General features: G+C 46.5%; 1 protein-coding gene across 3 annotated transcripts; it reads right to left on the bottom strand.

Annotated features, from left to right (window-relative positions):
* Positions 1-1,855: 1,855 nt before the first annotated feature.
* Positions 1,856-18,393, bottom strand: LOC127166433 (transcription activator BRG1). Of its 3 annotated transcripts, none has more exons than XM_051111690.1 (33): positions 18,236-18,393; positions 17,142-17,374; positions 16,938-17,055; positions 16,292-16,705; positions 15,744-15,842; positions 15,390-15,657; positions 14,852-14,978; positions 14,549-14,722; positions 13,917-14,090; positions 13,372-13,593; positions 12,892-13,022; positions 12,750-12,804; positions 12,546-12,664; positions 12,265-12,412; positions 11,839-12,002; positions 11,679-11,745; positions 11,287-11,397; positions 10,807-11,049; positions 9,502-9,615; positions 7,324-7,431; positions 6,825-6,911; positions 6,690-6,736; positions 6,433-6,599; positions 5,870-6,033; positions 5,459-5,783; positions 5,241-5,365; positions 4,930-5,148; positions 4,593-4,849; positions 4,189-4,294; positions 3,995-4,096; positions 3,739-3,865; positions 3,472-3,608; positions 1,856-3,335 (listed from the first exon to the last, which is right to left on the bottom strand). In XM_051111690.1, the coding sequence occupies exons 2-33, from the start codon at positions 17,358-17,360 to the stop codon at positions 3,297-3,299; spliced, it is 4,977 nt and encodes a 1,658-aa protein (XP_050967647.1). In that variant the 5' UTR covers positions 17,361-17,374; positions 18,236-18,393; the 3' UTR covers positions 1,856-3,296. The 3 variants fall into 3 exon arrangements, with proteins under 3 accessions (XP_050967647.1, XP_050967648.1, XP_050967649.1); XM_051111691.1 differs by having other exon boundaries at positions 5,241-5,318; positions 5,505-5,783; XM_051111692.1 differs by having other exon boundaries at positions 5,241-5,318; positions 5,556-5,783; positions 18,236-18,392.
* Between the last annotated feature and the right edge of the window lie 663 nt (positions 18,394-19,056).

Genomic DNA, 19,056 nt, shown 5'->3' with positions numbered 1-19,056 from the left:
AACTAATTACGTTGCTTAGTTACTTTTTATGGAAAGTAATGCATTACTTTACTTTTGTGTTACTTTTTAAATCTGGGCAGGGCTTGCTTCGTTTTGAAATGAATTCACCTCAGGCTGAAAGAAAAGTACATTTATGCAGGAGGTCAGTCTTTAGCTATAAAAAAATGAAGCACAAATGTTAGTTTATCTAAAGTCATTTTTGCTTATTAGTATGGTTCAACTGCATCATCAAAGGTCAGCAGCAAAGACACTGGTTAATAAAATGGGATTAAACGCATAAAGGATATTTGTTTTATTTAACATATTTAATTATTGCATGGTGGCATTATATTCTGAGTTTGCATTTCACTGTTTGTATTCATTTAGAGGGATACTGAATCTGTTTTTTTGTGAGTGAGATGAATTAATGCATGTTCACATTTAGTCTAAAATACAGTAACATCATGTTTACTCTCAATTTCCCGACAGGAGACTTGTCAATCAATAAAGGGGGAAAAAGCAACTCAGATATTTTCTTAGAAATTCAAAAGTAATGCATTACTTTACAAGTTACTTGAACAAAGTAATATTATTACGTAACTCACATTACTTGTAATACATTACCCCCAACACTGGTCATCATCATCATCATCATCATCATCATCTCTTCAGAGTGGTAGTGCCATGAGCTGCAGCAGTGATAGTAACTTAATTGGGCTATAATTAGAGGATTGAGGATTTCCTCAAGTGTTTTATCTTCAGTGTTTTTGTGAGAGCAACATGATTATCACACTCACTGTTTGTTTCAGATGTAATCAGACTCCTAACCTTCTCACTTTTCCTCGAAATCCGCAGAAAACTGTTCATGGACATTAATGCCATCTAGTGGTTATTATGCCATATTACACACAAAAGCACCATTGCCTGGTGCTTACTCTCAAAAGTGTTGTGTGTGTTTGCTTTAGAAATTCCTCCAAGGTCAAAATTTTGTTCTAAACGGTAACATTCTAGAGGATTCTGTGCTGTGTGTGTCTGCTCCAGCATGACAGATACCCACTTAGATTTTTTTTTTTGACTTTTTAGATGATAGAACAGTGGAGACAGTTGGGTGGAGAGCAGGGGAACAAGATCAGCAAAGGACCCTGGGTCGGGATTCGAACCCAGGTCGCCCAGAGGCCCAGTAGCACTATATGACAGTACTGACAGAAGTCATTGATTGAGTCTGGCTGGCATTGTGTTATTCTAAGATATATTATGCTATTTTACTCAATATGGTATTACTTTACTTAAACATATGATGTATGGTCATAAAAGTAATCACAGACTGATCAATATGCTGATTATTACAATACTGGATGACTCAATACAGTCCTAGGTGTCACCTGTTGGGCAGCACCGGTGATTTCACTGGACTGTACCAGTGGACTTAAGTCAACCAATGAACCTTGGGTGATATCCAACATATGACAGGTACACGTAAACAAGTTTGATTTATGTCTCATGTGACCACCTCCAACCAACAGGAGGCGGCGGAATAAAAATGGCTGATCTGATTGCACCAAGTGGACAGGCGTAACCAATAAAAAAAAAAACGGACCTACCGAATTTGGTTAGCGTAGGACAGGTATAAGAATGGATGCCCGGACATCAGATGCGGTTCTCGGCTTTGTTGCTTTGTTCAATAAATTCTTACTTTGACATCTGGAGCTCTGCTTCTCGAGCTTCATTGACTTCACTGAGAAATTCGGCAATTGCTCCGCGACACTGGCTCCCACAAAATCAAAATCCCACCTTCGGGATCAGGTGGAAAGATCCAGACGAGATCCAGACGTTTCATACTGAATGTCAGAAAAAACAACAGAACCCTACAAACACACACAGGAGGTTGTGATGTTTATTGGGTTTCATCTAGTGAGTGAAAATCTACACGCACAAACATACATTCACTACAGTAAGTGCACATGCCATTAAAGAGCCGCTAGAAAGTTCAGGAATAATAGGATTCATCTACAGTAACGGAGCAGATCGGCCATCAAAACACCAGAAACAGAGTTAAAATATGATGATGAGCAGCAGCTGAAGGTCTTTATCACGGGCTTCGGCTCTGGCCCTTCAGATCCACTGTAGTTACAACTTTGGTCAAACTCACCTGACTTCAAGTGTCTAGTAGTAATCCTCAAGACCTTGATTAGATTGTTCAGGTGTGTTTGATTAGTTAAGGTTAGCTGAATTCTGCGAGAATGTGCATCTCGAGGGCCAGAGCAGACAAAACCTGCTTTAACATGAATAAACAGAAACGCATCAAACACCACCTCATCTACACAAACGGGCCGTTCACACAGACAGAGATTCGGTCTCTCCACCGACCGTTCACTAACGTTCACCAGCTGCCGGTCGGGATCTGTGTCGCGTCGCCAACGGTCGCCGTCCGTACACGCAGAAATCGTTCCGCAGTTACAAATCAACGGACGTCAGCCATTTTCAACCAGAGCTGGCGATTTCCAGCGATTCGAGCGACAGAGTTCAGGACATTTCAGCGCTACGCAAACGATTTGGTGACGACCGACGAGAGCAGACCAGCGCAGGTTACTGCGAGAAAGCTTTGTTTCCGTGCGTTTGCAACGTCCTTCCTAACGTTCAGTCAGTAAGCAGCTTCCCGCGCATCTGTCGGTTAAATCAGTGCACGCGCAACTCTTCAATAACCTGTAAGAGCACGAGCACGAGCCGCGTCCTCCTGCACAGATCGGGTGAGTTCACATTTACATGATGTTCCAGAGCGCTTCTGTCTGCAAAAAAAACCTCCAAACCGTTTTACTCAAGTGCACGCAAGCGTGAACGTCAGGTCAGTGTGTGAACGGCCTTTAAACTGGTCTTACATCGCACACACACACACACACACACCGCTTGTAGAGCAAAACAACGATCATATGAGCATATAATAACAGGCTGCTTCTAATCTATTACATCTACTGTACATGCTAATGTTCTGCTAAATGACACACTAGTGCAATTAACTGACAGGTTACTGGGTTTATACTAGATCATTTGACAGACGATCACAAATGTGCCCTTCTAAAACAGCAACGTCTAATAATCAGTGTCACAGAAACATGACGACGTCTAAACAGCATCTCGTCCACGTCTGAAGACTCAGCATCACAACAGCCACAACATCTCAGTACAGACAGAGACTCCTTCTTTCTTCACAAGCTAATGATGAATGTGTGAACGCACGATTATTCTGGGTGCGGATCATGGGATGATCGGTTCTTCTACTGTATGGTGTGTTTGTATCTTTAACGCTTTGACGTGGATCTTCATCCCTGCTCTTCCTCACTGGCGCTGTTGGATCGATCCTGAACAAACACGAGAGTCACACACACACACACGTGTGACTTAAACAACACACGGATCATTATTGTAGTTTGATGTGACTCAGTGTTTTGTCTGTGTGTGTGTGTGTGTGTGTGTGTGTGTGTGTGTGTTCATCACCTCCTCCTGCTCCTCGTCTGTGTCGTCATCACTAACGACAGGTTTCGCTCTCGTTCTCGCGGTTCTCCTGCGTCCTCTGCCGCGCTCTGCGCTTCTGTCCTTACGGCTCAGTTTGATCTTCACCTTCACGGATCGAGCTGCGCACACACACACACACACACACACACACAGATGGGTCAATAGTTCCTCTCTACAGGTGGCATCCAGCTCACGGTTAGTTCACACATTTTCATTATGCATATGCATTTTTATATTTATTTGACTGACTTTCTGAATCAGAGCCTTCATCCTCTTCATCTTCCTCACTCTCCTCTCCATCACTCTCTTCCTCTCTCTCGATCTTCTGACGCAGGCTGGTGAACACCGACTGCAGCACGATAGAGTCTTCGTAGATCTGACACACACACACACACACACACACACACACACAGACGAGAGAGTAAATGCATCTGTAGATGTGTGTGTTTTCAGTGTAAGTTTGCTGAGGATCGTCTGCAGCATTGTGTGTGTGTGTGTGTCTCACCAGTGATCCCTCCAGGTTGAAGGTTTGAGCATTCTGACACAGCAGCATCACGTCTCGCTCCAGATCGTTGAGGCTGCGGTAGCGATGGCTCCGAATGCGCTCCTGCTCACACACAAACAACACCTGAATAAAACCTGAGCTCACACACGGCCGACTGTGTTCAAGGATCAGTGGCGTTGCATGGACACGCTCACCTTGATCTTCCTGAAGTCCACCGGTTTGCGGATCAGCTCGTAGTATTCGGGCAGTTCCTTGCGTGACGGCAGCTGGATAAACACCTCGCTCAGCTGACGGCCGTTACTGCAACATTCAGAACATCACGAGACGAACGGACATCAGTCACGGACGTTTAAGGAGGAATAATTCACACTCTCCAGCTAACCTACGACCCGCCCTTCTTCACTGAAGGACCAGAGCCTCCAGACACAACCAGACACTGAGAAAACATCTGCTCTAACAGACCTGCAGCATCACAACCACGTTCACGAGAAACATCTGAAGACGCAAGAACCCGTCCCAGAGATCCAGAGCCATCAGCACGTCCTGCTTTTTACCTGTACTTTTCTCAACTGCTATTGGAAACGACTTTGACACTCACTTCTCCTTATATTTGATAACGGCGTCCACAATCTTCTTCATCTTCTTGGTGAGCGACGGAGGGTTCGGCGAAAGCTTCTCGGATGGTGGACGGCCTCGTTTTTTCTGTCTTTTGCTGTCGTCGTCTCTCTCTCTTCCTCCACGAGCGCCCGAAGTGGACGGGATGGCGTCCGGATCCCGATCGCGCCTCCTCTTCCGAGCCGTTTTCTTGTGTCGCACCTCCTCCTCGATCTCCTCCAGGGTCCCGTCCTCGATGGCCTGACAAAAGAGGGATCGATCAGAAACGTCCGGCAGAGGACGAGAAGCTCGCGCGTGAGAAAGCGAAGCGTACGTCTGACCTTCAGCCACTGTTTCTCTGTGAGCGAGTCGCTGTAGTCCACCTCTTTCCTCTGACGGGAGCCACGGCCGAACATCTTCTCCTCTTCTTCCTCACAGGTGAGTCTTTCCACCTCGGCGTCGTCTTTCATGATCCACGTGGGCAGCTCGTCCTCCTCCATGAGACGAGGCTTTCGCTTCGGATTGCGGGCTTCCTCGCGGCGTCTGTCCAAGTCCATACGCTACGCAGAAACAAAGAGACAACGGAAGTTCATTCGGATTCGATCTGGATGTAATGATCAGCAAACACAAGCGAGAGAACGTGAAATGCGACCATGAACTGGTCAAACTCGTCTTCGCTCCTGGCGATCATCTGGTTGACGGTCTCGTCGTCCGGCACCTCGTCTTCTTCCTGAGACAGAAACGGACGCAGACAAAAACAGCAAGCAATCAGAAGAGCTTTAGAACAACAGAAAAGAGAGAAAACATTCATGACCACACAGAAACTAAGGTTTTGGTGCTTCACAGCTACCGGGGTATTACAGGGTATACCTGTAGACGTGCTAATCGGCACGTTCTGAAAAAACAACAATCTCACGGAATATTCTCGTTCGCGTAAATGTGGTCGAGACCGGATGAAGCTCTTGACCTCGTCCTGCTCCTCGTGCTCCAGAATGGCCTGCAGAAACGCTCGGCGCTCGTGACTCGACGACTTCTGGTCGAACATGCCGGCCTGGATCACCTTCTGGTCCACGTTCAGCTTGTATTTAGCGGCCGCCAGGATCTTCTCCTCTACGCTGTTGACGGTACAGAGCCGCAGAACCCGCACCTCGTTCTGCTGTCCGATGCGGTGAGCTCGATCCTGCGCCTGGAGGTCCTGCAGACAGAGAACATCAGAAGACTCAGAACGGCATCGAACGGCTCAAATGACACGCGTCGTCCAAGACGACGACGACCAGGTACCTGATGAGGGTTCCAGTCGCTGTCGAATATGATGACCGTATCGGCGCTCTGTAGATTGAGGCCCAGGCCGCCCGCCCTGGTGCTCAGCAGGAATATGAAGTACTGAGAGGCCGGATCATTGAAGGTCTTCAGCAGCATCCCACGATCCTCCGCTTTAGTCGTTCCTAAAACACAAAAACACACGCTCAGGCACGTACAGCTGCTCTGAGGTCTGAGGAAAATGTAACTGCTGCTAGCCATGATGTCTTCCCATGTCTTTAACATATTCTTGAGTCAATGGAGTCCGGGCACACGTCTCATGATATCCTGGTGTCAGGACGTCTGGAGCTCTAAACATTCCTTTTGCGTGGATTTCTTCACCAGATGAAAGTAGTGTGTGATCACTTTGTGAAGCAGCCTCAACCTCTCCTCAGCAACACACACGAATGATCTGAGGAATCACTGAGACGCTGCAGGTCGAGTTACCCTCGGGTTTGCCCAGATCATCGTGAGCAGCAATACTAACGATCACGCTCGATTTCGCAAACACCACCAACTAAAGAAAAAGAGAAAGACGAGCTCACCGTCCAGACGCAGGTATTTAAAGTTGCGGTAAGCGAAATAATCCTCCATTATGGTCATCAGAGACGTCATTTGGCAGAAGAGCAGCACTTTGTGATTGGTCGCCCGTAATTTGGGCAAAATACGATCCAGCACCTCAAACTTCCCCGAGGCTCGGTATAAGTCAGGCCTGCAGATCAGACGTGAAATGAAGGTTTAGCGCTGGTGACGTCTAACGGACGTGTGTCACAGATGATTCTACAGCATTTCTACTGCTCACCCCTGAACGATCCCGCCCGAGAAACCCAGATGCTCGGAAAACGACTCCTGCAAAAGCAGCACATCACGTTCAGCGGCACGATAAATCAAACACGTTCACCAGATGATCGACACCAGGACAGACACGCTAACACACCTCGATCTGCTGGAACATGTAGGGGTGATTACAGATCTTCCTCAGCTGCATGATGGTGTTCATCAGAGTCTTAGTGCCGCCTTTACCCTGAAACACACACACACACACACACACACACACGTCTGGTTTATTATCTTTGTGGGGACTCTCCATAGGTGCAATGGTTTGTATACTGTCCACACTGTATTTTCTATCCCCTTACCCTAACCCTACCCCTAACCCTAACCCTTACAGAAAACCTTCTGCATTTTTACTTTCTCAAAAAAACTCATTCTGTATGATTTATAAGCTTTTGTACCCACAATGTCAAAAATTTCAGGTTTTACTATCCTTTTGGGGACATTTGGTCTCCACAATGTAGCAAAAACAAGTACACACACACACACACACACACACACACACACACCTTTACCTTGAAACACACAATCTGCATCTAGACATTTGTCCAAAATGATGTCATGATCTTCAGCACAGAATCACAACACATACTCTTCCTCACCTTCTTGTCCTTCTCGGATCCGTCGGTCAGCAGCACTCCTTTGGCCTGCATGTGTCGGTACAGGACCCTCTGAAGGGCTGACATGTCACACTTTATCACGTATTCCACCTGCACGTGGACATAAAACCGCACAAATGCTTCGTCTGTCTGAGGCAGTGCATTCCACAAAAATTCACGAAAAGAAGAGTTAGATCTACGGCTTTCTAAGGCTGCACAAATATTAAAATCATTTAAAAATCATAATACATCTCAGTGCTCTTCCAAATTCACAAAGGCAGCGGTTCATATGCATGGGTTTAAAAGCAGGGTAGGTAACACGGTTCAAAAACATTTTTGTTATAAAGGTTGAAAGTGTCTTTACATCCCGATGGCAATCGATGAGTTAATTGGTCTAGATGTATTTATATCATCAGTGGACCATAAAACGTTCGACCAATCAGATTATTCGGTCCCAACATTATGACAGGGTGTCCTGCCTGCCTGGCAACATATATATTTATATATATACACTACCGTTCAAAAGTTTGGGGTCAGTACATTTTTATTGTTTCTTTTTTTTTTTTTTTTTAAGAAATTAATACTTTTATTCACCAAGGATGTATTAAGTTAATAATTAAAAGTTTATTAAAAGTTAATAATAAATAATTTACATTGTTATAAAATATTTATATTTTGAATAAACACTGTACTTTTTAAACTTGTTATTCATGAAAGAATCCTGAAAAAAAAAATCACAGGTTCCAAAAAATATTTGGCAGCACAACTGTTGATGTTATCCAACACTGATCATTCTAATAATAAATCCACATATTAGAATGATTTCTGAAGGATCATGTGACACTTAAGACTGGAGTAACAGCTGATAAAAATTCAGCTTTTCATCACAGGAATAAATTCTATTTTAAAGTATGTTAAAATAAAAAACATTATTTAATATTGTAAAAACATTTTGCAATATTACTGTTTTTTTTCTATATTTTTAATCAAATAAATGCAGGCTTGATGAGCATAAGAGACTTCTTTAAAGACTATTACAAGTCTTACTGACCCCAAACTTTTGAACGGTAGTGTATATATATATTTGCATATCACAGAGCGCTCTGTTCGCACGGACGTTCCATTACGCTTTTGAAGGAGGCGTGGCTTTGCCGCGTGATTGTGCAGGGAAGGTGGGGTCTTGCTTTCAAAGCTAGCTTGCTATTGCTCAGCTTTCCAAAATGGCCTAACGTTACCCTCACCTTAAATGTGTGCTTTATTTCTATGCATGTGTAGGTTACGTGCATCTCAGTGCGGCTCCGTTCCCAGTAAATGCTGTTCCACGCAAACAGTTATCATTTACGTGGGTGGACCGTCTCAAACTCCACATTTATTTTGCTTATAACATTATCTAAATCATTTATAAACCTACGTGACCACAGGATTCATCATTCTCTTTCTAAATATGCTAACTGTTCTTTGCGATTTCCCTGACTTTGCATGTTTTGATGTCTACAAGTTTTTATTCAAGAAATTGTTCACTTCTATCATAAAGAAGTGGCCAAATATTAAAGGAACACTCCACTTTTTTTGAAAATGGGTTCATTTTCCAACTCCCCAGTTGAGTTTTACCGTTTTCGAATCCATTCATCCAATCTCCGGGTCTGGCGGTAGCAGTTTTAGTTTTAGCTTAGCATAGATCATTGAGCCCGATTAGACTGTTAGATTAGTCTCCCTGTGCAAGCAGGTGGTCAGGTTGGTTATGTTGACGGAAGTTAGCTTATTTTCAGGCATTGCGTAATATCACTGCGCCTGCTGCGCCCATGGTACGGCAGCAAAGTTCCTTGATTATTACGCCGGAACGAGAGTATAGTTCCTAGCCGCTTCGGCCTAGAAAATCGCAACTTTTCATTTTCTGTCGGTCTCAGTACATGATGTAACTACAGAACAGTCAAGTTTTAAATAAGAAAAATATCGAAACTCTTTGGTCATTTTTGAGCGAGATGCTAACGGTCTAATTGCCTCAGTGCATATATATGTCATTCAAGTCATTTTAAAATGTTCACTTAGGCCTATTTTTATTACCACAAAAAATGATCCAATTACTAAATTATTCATCAGAATAATCAACCAATTCCTTGATTACCAAAATAATCATTAGTGCCCGCCCTAGACACGAACACTGACTGAAGTCAAACTCACCTTCTCAGGCAGCTGCGCCTCCACTTCCTTCTTCAGCCTGCGCAACAGGAAGGGGCGGAGCACCTTATGCAGGCGGCGGATGATCAGGATGGTCTCCTCCTCATTCAGATCCACCTGAGAGAGACATCAGCGCTGCGTCATCAAAGCTAGTCACGCCTGCTACTACTCGTCATTTTCCCATCATGTCTTGACACGAACAATGGAATATTTAAGGCTGAAGATGGAATCACACTTGTTCATTCTATCACAATGACGTGAACATAGTGGTACATTTAAATTCATTTCACTGGTTTGCTTTGAATGGTTACTTCAAGTTTCATGTCGTGAAGTGTAGCACTAGCAACACCACGATCATGGGTTTCGATTACAAGGAAATGCATGAATTGATAAAAATGTATAATCTGAATGCAGTGTAAGTTGTTTTGATTATGACCGTCTGCCAAATGTGTGCATGTAAATGAAATGATAACTACATCGTTGTTGTTGAAGTTTCAATAATGCCTCTACTTACATGCGAATAGCAATGCCCACCCTTAAAACAATAAAAAAAAATTTTTCTGATGAGTGATAAAAACTGGAAATCACAGATGCAAACAATGTTGTTTTTGTTTGATAGGCTTTAGTTGTTTAACCGGCAAGGCTTTAAAGCAGATGCAAACAATGTTGTTTTGTGATCGGCAATAAGTGCGGTGTCCCGTGAGTGCAACCCTGACGCTGAGTTAAATTTCAGTGCGAACGTATGTGGCGTTGTACAGTATGTTGAGACGGAGGCCGAATGTGCGCTGTGGTGCGCTACTGTGACATTTCTTCAAAAGCAGATCGTGGAGACAATTTAATCGGAGGCTACTTAACTTATGTTCACATTTCTTTCATTCATGTGTTGAGCGCCACCTTGAGGAGCCTTGAAGTAGTGACGCTGGGAGCAAGCAAATCTATTCAGAGCACCTTATTTTATTCCTAAAAAAATATCATTTGGCGCCAGCGTATTGATTCCCGTATCGCATGGAGAAGGACAACGATATATTGCATTATCGATATTTTGTCCCACCCTAATAAAAACACTGAGCTCCTGAGCAATGGCTGCCTATGGCTTTTCTCTGATCATTTTCTTGATAGAAAAAAGTTACAGTGATTAAAATGTTTGGGTTAGGGCATTTGAGCATGTCCGATTCATGCTTTCATAGAAAACACACTACCACAAGCAGCATTAACGTTCGTGTCCATAATCAGTCAAGGCCGAACCCGAGACGGGTGACGGTGTTTTCGGTACGAATTAAACGGTAACACCCTGAGCGTTAAACGGACCTTCTCTCCGGTCATGGCGAAAGGCGCGTTGAACCACTGCTCAAACGTGCTGCAGCTCTTGAAGATGGTGGGCAGCAGGAAGTTGAGCAGCGCCCAGAGCTCCGGCAGCTTGTTCTGCAGCGGCGTCCCGGTCAGCAGCACGCGCCGCGGCGCCAGGTAATGCGTGTTCAGCACCTGCGTCAGCTTACAGTGATGGTTCTTCATGCGATGGCCTTCGTCCACGATCATGTACTTCCAGCGAATCTGTATCAGGTGACATGATCTCATCAGCGGGTCTGATCAAGGTCAAAGGTCGCATGAACCGGAACGCACACACACACACACGTTGTACCCACAAAGGTTTAAAATTGACTTGCATTACTATTCTTTTGGGGACATTTGGTCCCCCTAAACACTAGGTACACACACACGTCGCTCACGGCTGCTGGGAATCACAGAGTGAAACACTGCACAGATGCACACGCACCGAACACACGTTACCTTGGCCAGCACGTGCTTGTCTTTGATGATGTACTCGTACGTCGTGAGCAGCACGTTGAACTTTCCGCTCCGCAGCTGCGGGACGAAGGCTCTTCTAGCGGCAGGAGATCCCTGAACACACACGATCACATGATCAGACGGGCCACGGGAGAAAACGGGTGCCTGGGTTTACGGGAGGGTACGAGATCAGGCACGATATAAACTAATGACACTACTTCAGTCTTCGGTGGAGCTGCTTTACATCATTAACACTTTTTTTTTTAATGTTTATTTCTGTGAAGCCGCTTTAAAACAATCTGTTGACATGATAAGATGGATCATCACCCGCTTGCGCTGATTCACATTCACTCCATTACAGTGCATCAGATCATCCGTCTCCGTGCGTCACTCACCTTGTACGAGACTTTGACGACAGACGGCGCCCATTTGTCAAACTCGTAGACCCAGTTAGACAGAGTCCTGTCAGAGAAACACAGCGTTCATCAAAACAGACACTCTGTGTGAACACGTACAAGTACGAAAGCTGATGTAAAAGCAGGCCGAGCGACTGACGAGAGCGGCACGATGATGAGGTAGGGTCCGTTCAGACGCTTGTACTCCATGAGGTACGTGATGAGCGCGATGGTTTGGATGGTTTTGCCCAAACCCATCTCATCCGCCAGGATCCCGTTCAGATTATTGTTATAGAGAGACACCAGCCACTCCAGACCCTTGATCTGCAGAGAAACGGTCAAAACATCAACACGTTGCTGTTGCGTTTTGTTTCGTCTGTCTGAAGTCTCTTCAATGGGCTTGTTTTATATCATTTCGGTCAGTTTTCCGTTTGCGATCGCTAGAGCTCTCTTTCTTTTCGACTCTTTCTTTGTTGTGTTTTGTGCGTACCGATCGCCCGTTCTCAGACACGGGCGACTTAAAAATCACTTGGCCGCTAATGTTGAAAGTGTTGATGTTAAATATCTGGTAAGAGTCCAGAATGACCTGGTATTGCTTGAGTTGGCCGTTGACTAGCAAAGACGACTGCTTGTCCACCCGCTCAGTAACCGCATGAGCCACGGCGTAATACGACTGTAATCCACGAGCAAACACAGCGCTACCGTACTCATCGTCCACGTCCTGTTTAGCATGCCTGCAAAACACACACACACACACACACACACACAGGTTCAGACTGCAGCACTGAGAGTGAATCAGGAGCCTGCAGACGCTGGCGATCGCTGCAGCTGCGACAGATGGGTGTCAGACGTGAGAGTTCGTCCTACTCTATAATGTGACGGGCGTCCACTTCAGACACGTCCTCACTGTCCGGGTCGGGAATCTTCTTCTTATCTTCTGCGGGAGTTTGTGAAGGCAGCAGCTGAGGAGGTTCCTCTTCCTCTTCCTGTCAGGAAACAGTCATAGAAGGTCTTTAATAAATCTCATACTGTCAGTTTAATCTCATACTGTCAGAAAGCAGATGAAGGAACCTCGTCCTCCTCGGACCCAGAATCCTCGCTGTCCGACCGCGGGGCGACCTCGTAACTGAAGAGAGACATGAGAGTCGTCAGCGGAGGAGATCGAATCGTCACGTCGGACAGCAGAAGCACAAGTGATCGATTGTCATCTTACCCAGGGTTCATCTCCAGCCACGTGTCCAGCTGTCCAGCTTTAGGAGCGTCCACTCCGGTCAGAATCTTCCCACTGTCCACGTGGATCACCTTGACTGGAAGATCACTCATCTGACTCGTCTCATCCAGGGGCTGTAAGTATCATCATCAACATCATCATTATCATCAAAGCTTCCTTTAGATCGGTGATGCACAGACTTTTCAGACATTCACTACTTTCCAAAAACAGAAGAAAGAAAGTTTTACGGGTTTGAACGACATGAGGGCAAAAATGGTGACAGATTGGTTATGTTTGAGAAATATGTGGGACTGATGGAGAAGAACTGTAACAGGACTGTGTCCAGATGTCCTGAATGTTATCAGCCTGATTGAATAATCAGAGTTGATTGTCAGTTTGAGCGCACTGCATTGTGGGATACAGTGTTGAGAGTGAGCTCATCTATATATTGTGACGCTTTACATCCTGAGCCCACTAACCCACCTCTCCATCGGGCCCCAGAGCCCCCGTCTGGCCCTCCGCGTTCTCCAGCTTCTTCTTCTTCCTCTTCTTCTTCTTCTTCTCCTTCAGGGCCTGCACAGCTTTATGAGCACGGACGAGTTCCGTCAGATTGGCCACGTACTCGTCGGTCTGCTGGAGCAGATACGCCAGACGCTTGTCCTTCTTCTGGTCGATGAGCTTCCGGTACCCCTCCTCATCCTCAGCCTGCAGGACAAACACACAATACACACGAGCTACACCTGACCTCAAGTTAGTGCGTGTGACCCTGGGGAACAAATGTCCCCACAAGGACAGTAATACCAGTCAATTTTGACCTTGTGGGGACATTTGTGAGGTCCCCATGAGGAAACAGGCTTATAAATCGTGCAGAATGAGTTTTTTTTAGAAAGTAAAAGTGTGCACAGTCTCCTGTGAGGGCTAGGTTTAGGTGTAGGGCGATAGAAAATACGGTTTATACAGTATAAAAACCATTACGCCTATGGAATGTCCCCATAAAACACGGAAACACAACGTGTGTGTGGACGCACCATCAGACGTCTCATTCGCTCCTTCTCGATGCGCTCGTTCTCTTTCTTCTGCTCGCGTTCTGTGTTGGCGTGGTACGTGGCCACGGCTTTGGTCAGTTTCTGGATCTTTGCTGTGATGGACCGATGGTATTCCTTGAAGTCTTTGGCGTGTTGTAGGATGCTGTTGAGATATTCCTGCACCAGAGCAATGAATCATGGGAATTAACGCAGTGAGCGACTAAAGTCTGAGAATACTTGTGGACATGTTTATTTTAAATTCTACTGTAATTTAATACCAAATCTTTCATTACTACTCATATAATCAGCATCACAATATAAGCGAACTGAAAAGGAAGATGGATGTGAGAATCGGCAGCACTGCAGCGTCACCAACTAAACCTGATCATTATGTTCTCCAGCAGCACCTCAGATGATCCGCAGAACATCTTGAGCTTCACCGGAAGAACAACTGGTTCAGTGATCACTGATCGGCTGATTGTTCACTTAGAAATAGAGCTCAATCTGAAATATTTGTGTTTCTTTTACATCATAACTTATTCTACAAAATCATAAAACGCTCTGTTTATCTAAGTTTTGATTAGATGTTAAATCGCAGATTTCCAGTGCGGTCTCAGACATTTAAAGACGCTTGCCTGGTGTTTCTGCCTGCGTTTGCGTTCCTGTTCGATCTTCTGCTGTTTCTCCAGTTTCTCTGTGATTCGAGCCTCACGTAACGACTGTCTCTTGTTGCGCTTGTAGGCCTTTGCGTCCAGTGAGGTTTCCAAGGCCGTGTCACGTCTCATGCAAACCACCACCTCCTGACGCAGCTGCGAAAGCAAACACACGAACCGTCAGAGCGCTTTAGCGGAGGATGTTCAACAGTTGCGCTGATGCAGTGGAACAGGTCAGTAGATCACAACGTTTGAGCCAATGTGCCGTCAGTCCAGGTCCATCACCTGTCTCTGGAAGTTGAGCAGCCTGAGCGCTTTGAGCTCAATAGTGGCTTTGGTGCGCAGATCTCCAGCCAGAGACCCTGGAAGATTCTCCAGCTCCTGAATACGGTGAGCGATACGAGCTTCGAGCCTGCAGAGACATAAAACATCAGACAAAGCCCTGGAACCACTCGGCCGTACAACGGAGCTACAAACGAGCCGATTTGTGCCTGAAAAACTTTGTCTGTTGGATCATTTTTTAAAGCCATTTAACAGCTGAGCTTCAGGCTCAAATGACCAGGGCTGATTCTTGAACTATTACCGACAATCCTGAATACGTGCAGTCAGCCTTTCCAGTTAAACAGTACATATTTCAATTCTACCACAGTGATGTGGAATCCACGCACCTGTATTCAGAACAGAGATTGGAGCAAATCACTTCAGTGCAGATTGAACCGCAGCCTCTAAAGGTCCCATTTCATTTGGTTTGGAGGAGGCTGATCTAAGCGGTCGTTTGTTTTCTCGGGACCGTCAGACTGCCTGCGGGTCTGTGGCGGCTCACCTGTACTCTCTCTCCTGCAGTATCTCGACCGGGTCTAGACCACAGGGCTTCTGAACGGGCGTGATGCGGTTCTGCTTCTGGTGTAGCGGCACCATGGTGGTGGGCTGAGACGGGTGGGCCAGGTGTCCCGGAGATTGGGTTTGCGGCGGCATGACCGGAGAGGCGGCCGGCGGCACGGACGGAGGCGCGGGAGAGGGACGTCCGGTGGGCTGCGGCGGCATCAGCTTCTGAGGAGCGTTCGAGGGGGTCGCCGCATTGACCATGGGACCTGTCATACGGACAAACATCATCACAGGCTGCTTTTCTGTTCGGAAGAGCGTTACCAGACGTAGTTCAGCCGTCACACGCTCTCACCTTCAGGCCACGGTTTAGGGGGCCCGTTGTGGTTCTGGCCCTGAACACCAGCCGGGACTCCAGAAGGTCCAGGAGGAGGCATGTTGGGTCCCACCATTCCTGCGGAGCAACCGGCACAAACTAACCCTTTACTAAAGTCACCACAGACGAGTGGAGCGCAGCTGAATGTTCAACGCGTCTCCACTCCTTCAGGGCTGAGCATCATTCAGAAGAGAACCGAGAACCTCGGCCTGAATTAGGATTGTTAATTGAGGGACCAGTCGTGTTAAAATTCTTTGAACTGCACGTCAGTCAGCTCATCTTCCAGTCATTTTAGTTCAATGTCCCGTGGGTCCAATTTAATTTAATACAAGTGAAATCAAATAACTAAACTCTGAATGTAGCCCAACCCCGCACTTCGTAGCCAGCGAAGCATTGCTTTAGTACATTTCGTTAGAACGGTACATACCTTGTCATCGGTCCGTCGTGATGGATTATCTACTATCACGAGAACTACGAACAGCTCAGAAACATGCGTGGTCGATTAAGTGTGTCAGATCTTTGCTCACCATGTCCTCGGCTGAAGCCGGCGCCCCCTCCACCGCCGGGCGGCAGGCTGGTCAGGGACGGTCCTTGCGGCATGCCTGGCATGGGCCGCTTGCCCTGCACTGCCATCTGCAGGTGGTCCGGGAGAGGCTGCCCGCGCGCCAGCATCTTATACGCCATGATCTGCGCCCGCAGCTGGTGCAGCTGACTCTGGTTGAAGGGCGTCGGGGTGGCGGAGGAGCCCGAGGCGCTGCTGCCGGAGCCCGAGGCGGCGCTTTGGTTTCCCGGACGGTTCTGCTGCGTGAGGGTTTGGCCGTCCGCACCCTCCAACGAGGCAGAACTGGAGCCGGAGGTGGACAGGAGGGCACCGGACGGAGGCCCGCTGGCGGACACGGGACTGGACACGTGCTCTGAAGCGCCCAGCGGAGACGGGTATCCTGCGGGAGGAGACAGAAACGACGCAGGTCAGTCAAACGGTAAAACATCGCCCCGTTACGTGACGTAACAGAGCAGCGCTTCTCAGCCGCCGTGTCTCACATCACAGAGTAAAGCAACGCTGAATACACAAAATAAAATGGCAGCAGACCTCTTTACTTACTGACATCGGTCAGACACTACTAGTTAAACGGCTCTTTGGCTGCTGCTGGTGAAGGGCGTGAAGTGCTTTACCTTGCGAGTGCTGGTCCATCGGGCTCCCTGGACGGGTCATCCCGCTGTGACCGGCCCTCATCGGAACCACCTTCATCTGACTGAAGCGAGCGTCTTCTGAAAGGTTGTCCTCCACAGGCTTTAGGACAAACAGAGACATTACCCTCGGCAGAACAGAAACACGACCTCTGCTATTTTGGCATTTAGATTGATTTAGATCCCTACCTTGTGCATCTGGTGCAGACTCTCCTGGCTGTATCCCGCAGACGCTTGCTGCGGAAAGGAGTGTCCTGTGGAAGTGGCCGGTCCGGGACTGGGGCCCATCATGCTGTGTGAGGATCCGGGGGACAATCCGGACCCCAGCACGGCCCCGGGAGACGGGCCCGGCCCGGGCGAAGGCCCCGGACAGGGCGTCCCTCCTAACGGGGGCTCTGGGGTGGACATGCCGCCGACTCACCCTGCGTTTGAAGTTTCAGAAAAGGATGTTTGTTCACATTAAAATGTGACTCATGCATTATTAAAATGTGTATCATAATGTCTGCCCTCTCTCAAGTACACTTTGAAATTACTTCTTTTCTTAAGAGACTTTATTTTTTTCTCTTATGTGGCTTCCGAAACAATGCTGCTGTTTTGAATCTAAATTGCTCCCTGTGGGACGAATGACGCTTCATAACATGATCTGCCTGAAGAAGCGGAAAAAAAAATCACACCTTGATAGAAGTTCCTGCATCTTTGACCATATAATTTACTTTTTTTTTTTTCCAAATCTTTTTATAGAGAATGAACATTTTCTAGCCCATGTAATATTTGAGAGTTGAGGTCTATTTTACACATTTCCTTTTTTTTAAAAAACATTGTTTTAGTTCATGACTATTCCAGGCCTGAGAACCACCATTTCTAAACTGTATTGTCCAGGTCTTCTGTGATACATGATGATACTAATGATGATGAGGCAGGAGGAATAAGGCTTTATTAGGGTCAGATGATTCTGCAGGATCAACTCATTCCTGCCTCTGCAAACATCAAACAGCGGCTCGTCGTGGGAAAAGAAGCCAAGCCTGAACATCTGACAGGAAAATAAAATGTCGTCCAGCTCGAGCCGCTGCAATGGTCCTCCGCCGAACATCTGCACATCCGCCGCCGCCGCGACACCGACCATCATCCGCCGCCTTTGAACTCGCATCAAATCCTGAGTCACATCGATACGGTGCGATAGAAATCATGACGTATGAAGCGGCCAGACAGACCGATGCGCTCGTGTTCACGCCACTACAGAGATCGATACGATAATAATTCCGCGCGTATTTGATTAGACTTACCCTCAGTATAATAAATGAGGCGGACGCGCTCGAGCTGATGACGGAGCCCACGGTGCGTTTAATTACCGAGCAGCGCCGCCCGACATCCGCTCCGTTCATTCGGTCGATGCTCATGTACGGAGCGCCGCTGCGGACACGGAGATCCAAACGCTCGAGAGACAGGCAGAGAGAACGCGAAGGAGGTTGCAAAAAAAAAAAAATTATTTCAAGCAAATGTTGTCTTTTGATGTGCTTCTTTAATTACGTAGGCTGGAGTTGTAACAACTTACGTTTATTCCGATCAGAATAAACACTTCATCTGCCTACCCACAAAATAGATCTCCAGAACCCAACAAATATAATTAATATTTTCCATTCTGTAGTTTGACAGATACACTGACACTTTGTTTCCCGTGGATGATTTCAATGCACTTCTATGTGTATCAGTATTTCTGTGACCTAATGCTCTTAATCATGTTCACAATAGAGGCAGATTGACATCGTCCATCAGTTCGATGCTGAGCCGAGTCTGACAGGCCGGGAGACAAACTAAAAGCGCTGGGTTTGGGTTGTTTTTAGCCCAGCTGATTCTGGGTAAATATAAGACAGAACACATGTTGCGCTAACCCTTACCCAGCTGTCCGTCTCATTTTATAACAGGGTTTCAGGCGGATGGTGACAATTAAACATGAATGAGCCGGGAAAACTATACTCGCTTTACTCGTTGTGGTTTTGATATTTGCTTTCAGCGTTTTCTTTATATGCAGCAAAACAGAAAATCATTTGCTAGTACAAATGACTTTTCATGCCGATAAAACACATCAAAACTGAACCAGAGAGAG

This window comes from Labeo rohita, chromosome 6 (assembly GCF_022985175.1).
Source record: "Labeo rohita strain BAU-BD-2019 chromosome 6, IGBB_LRoh.1.0, whole genome shotgun sequence".
NCBI classification, from domain to species: Eukaryota; Metazoa; Chordata; class Actinopteri; order Cypriniformes; family Cyprinidae; genus Labeo; species Labeo rohita.
The sequence above is the reverse complement of the archived record's forward strand: the minus strand, read 5'-3'. Positions and strand labels throughout refer to the sequence as shown.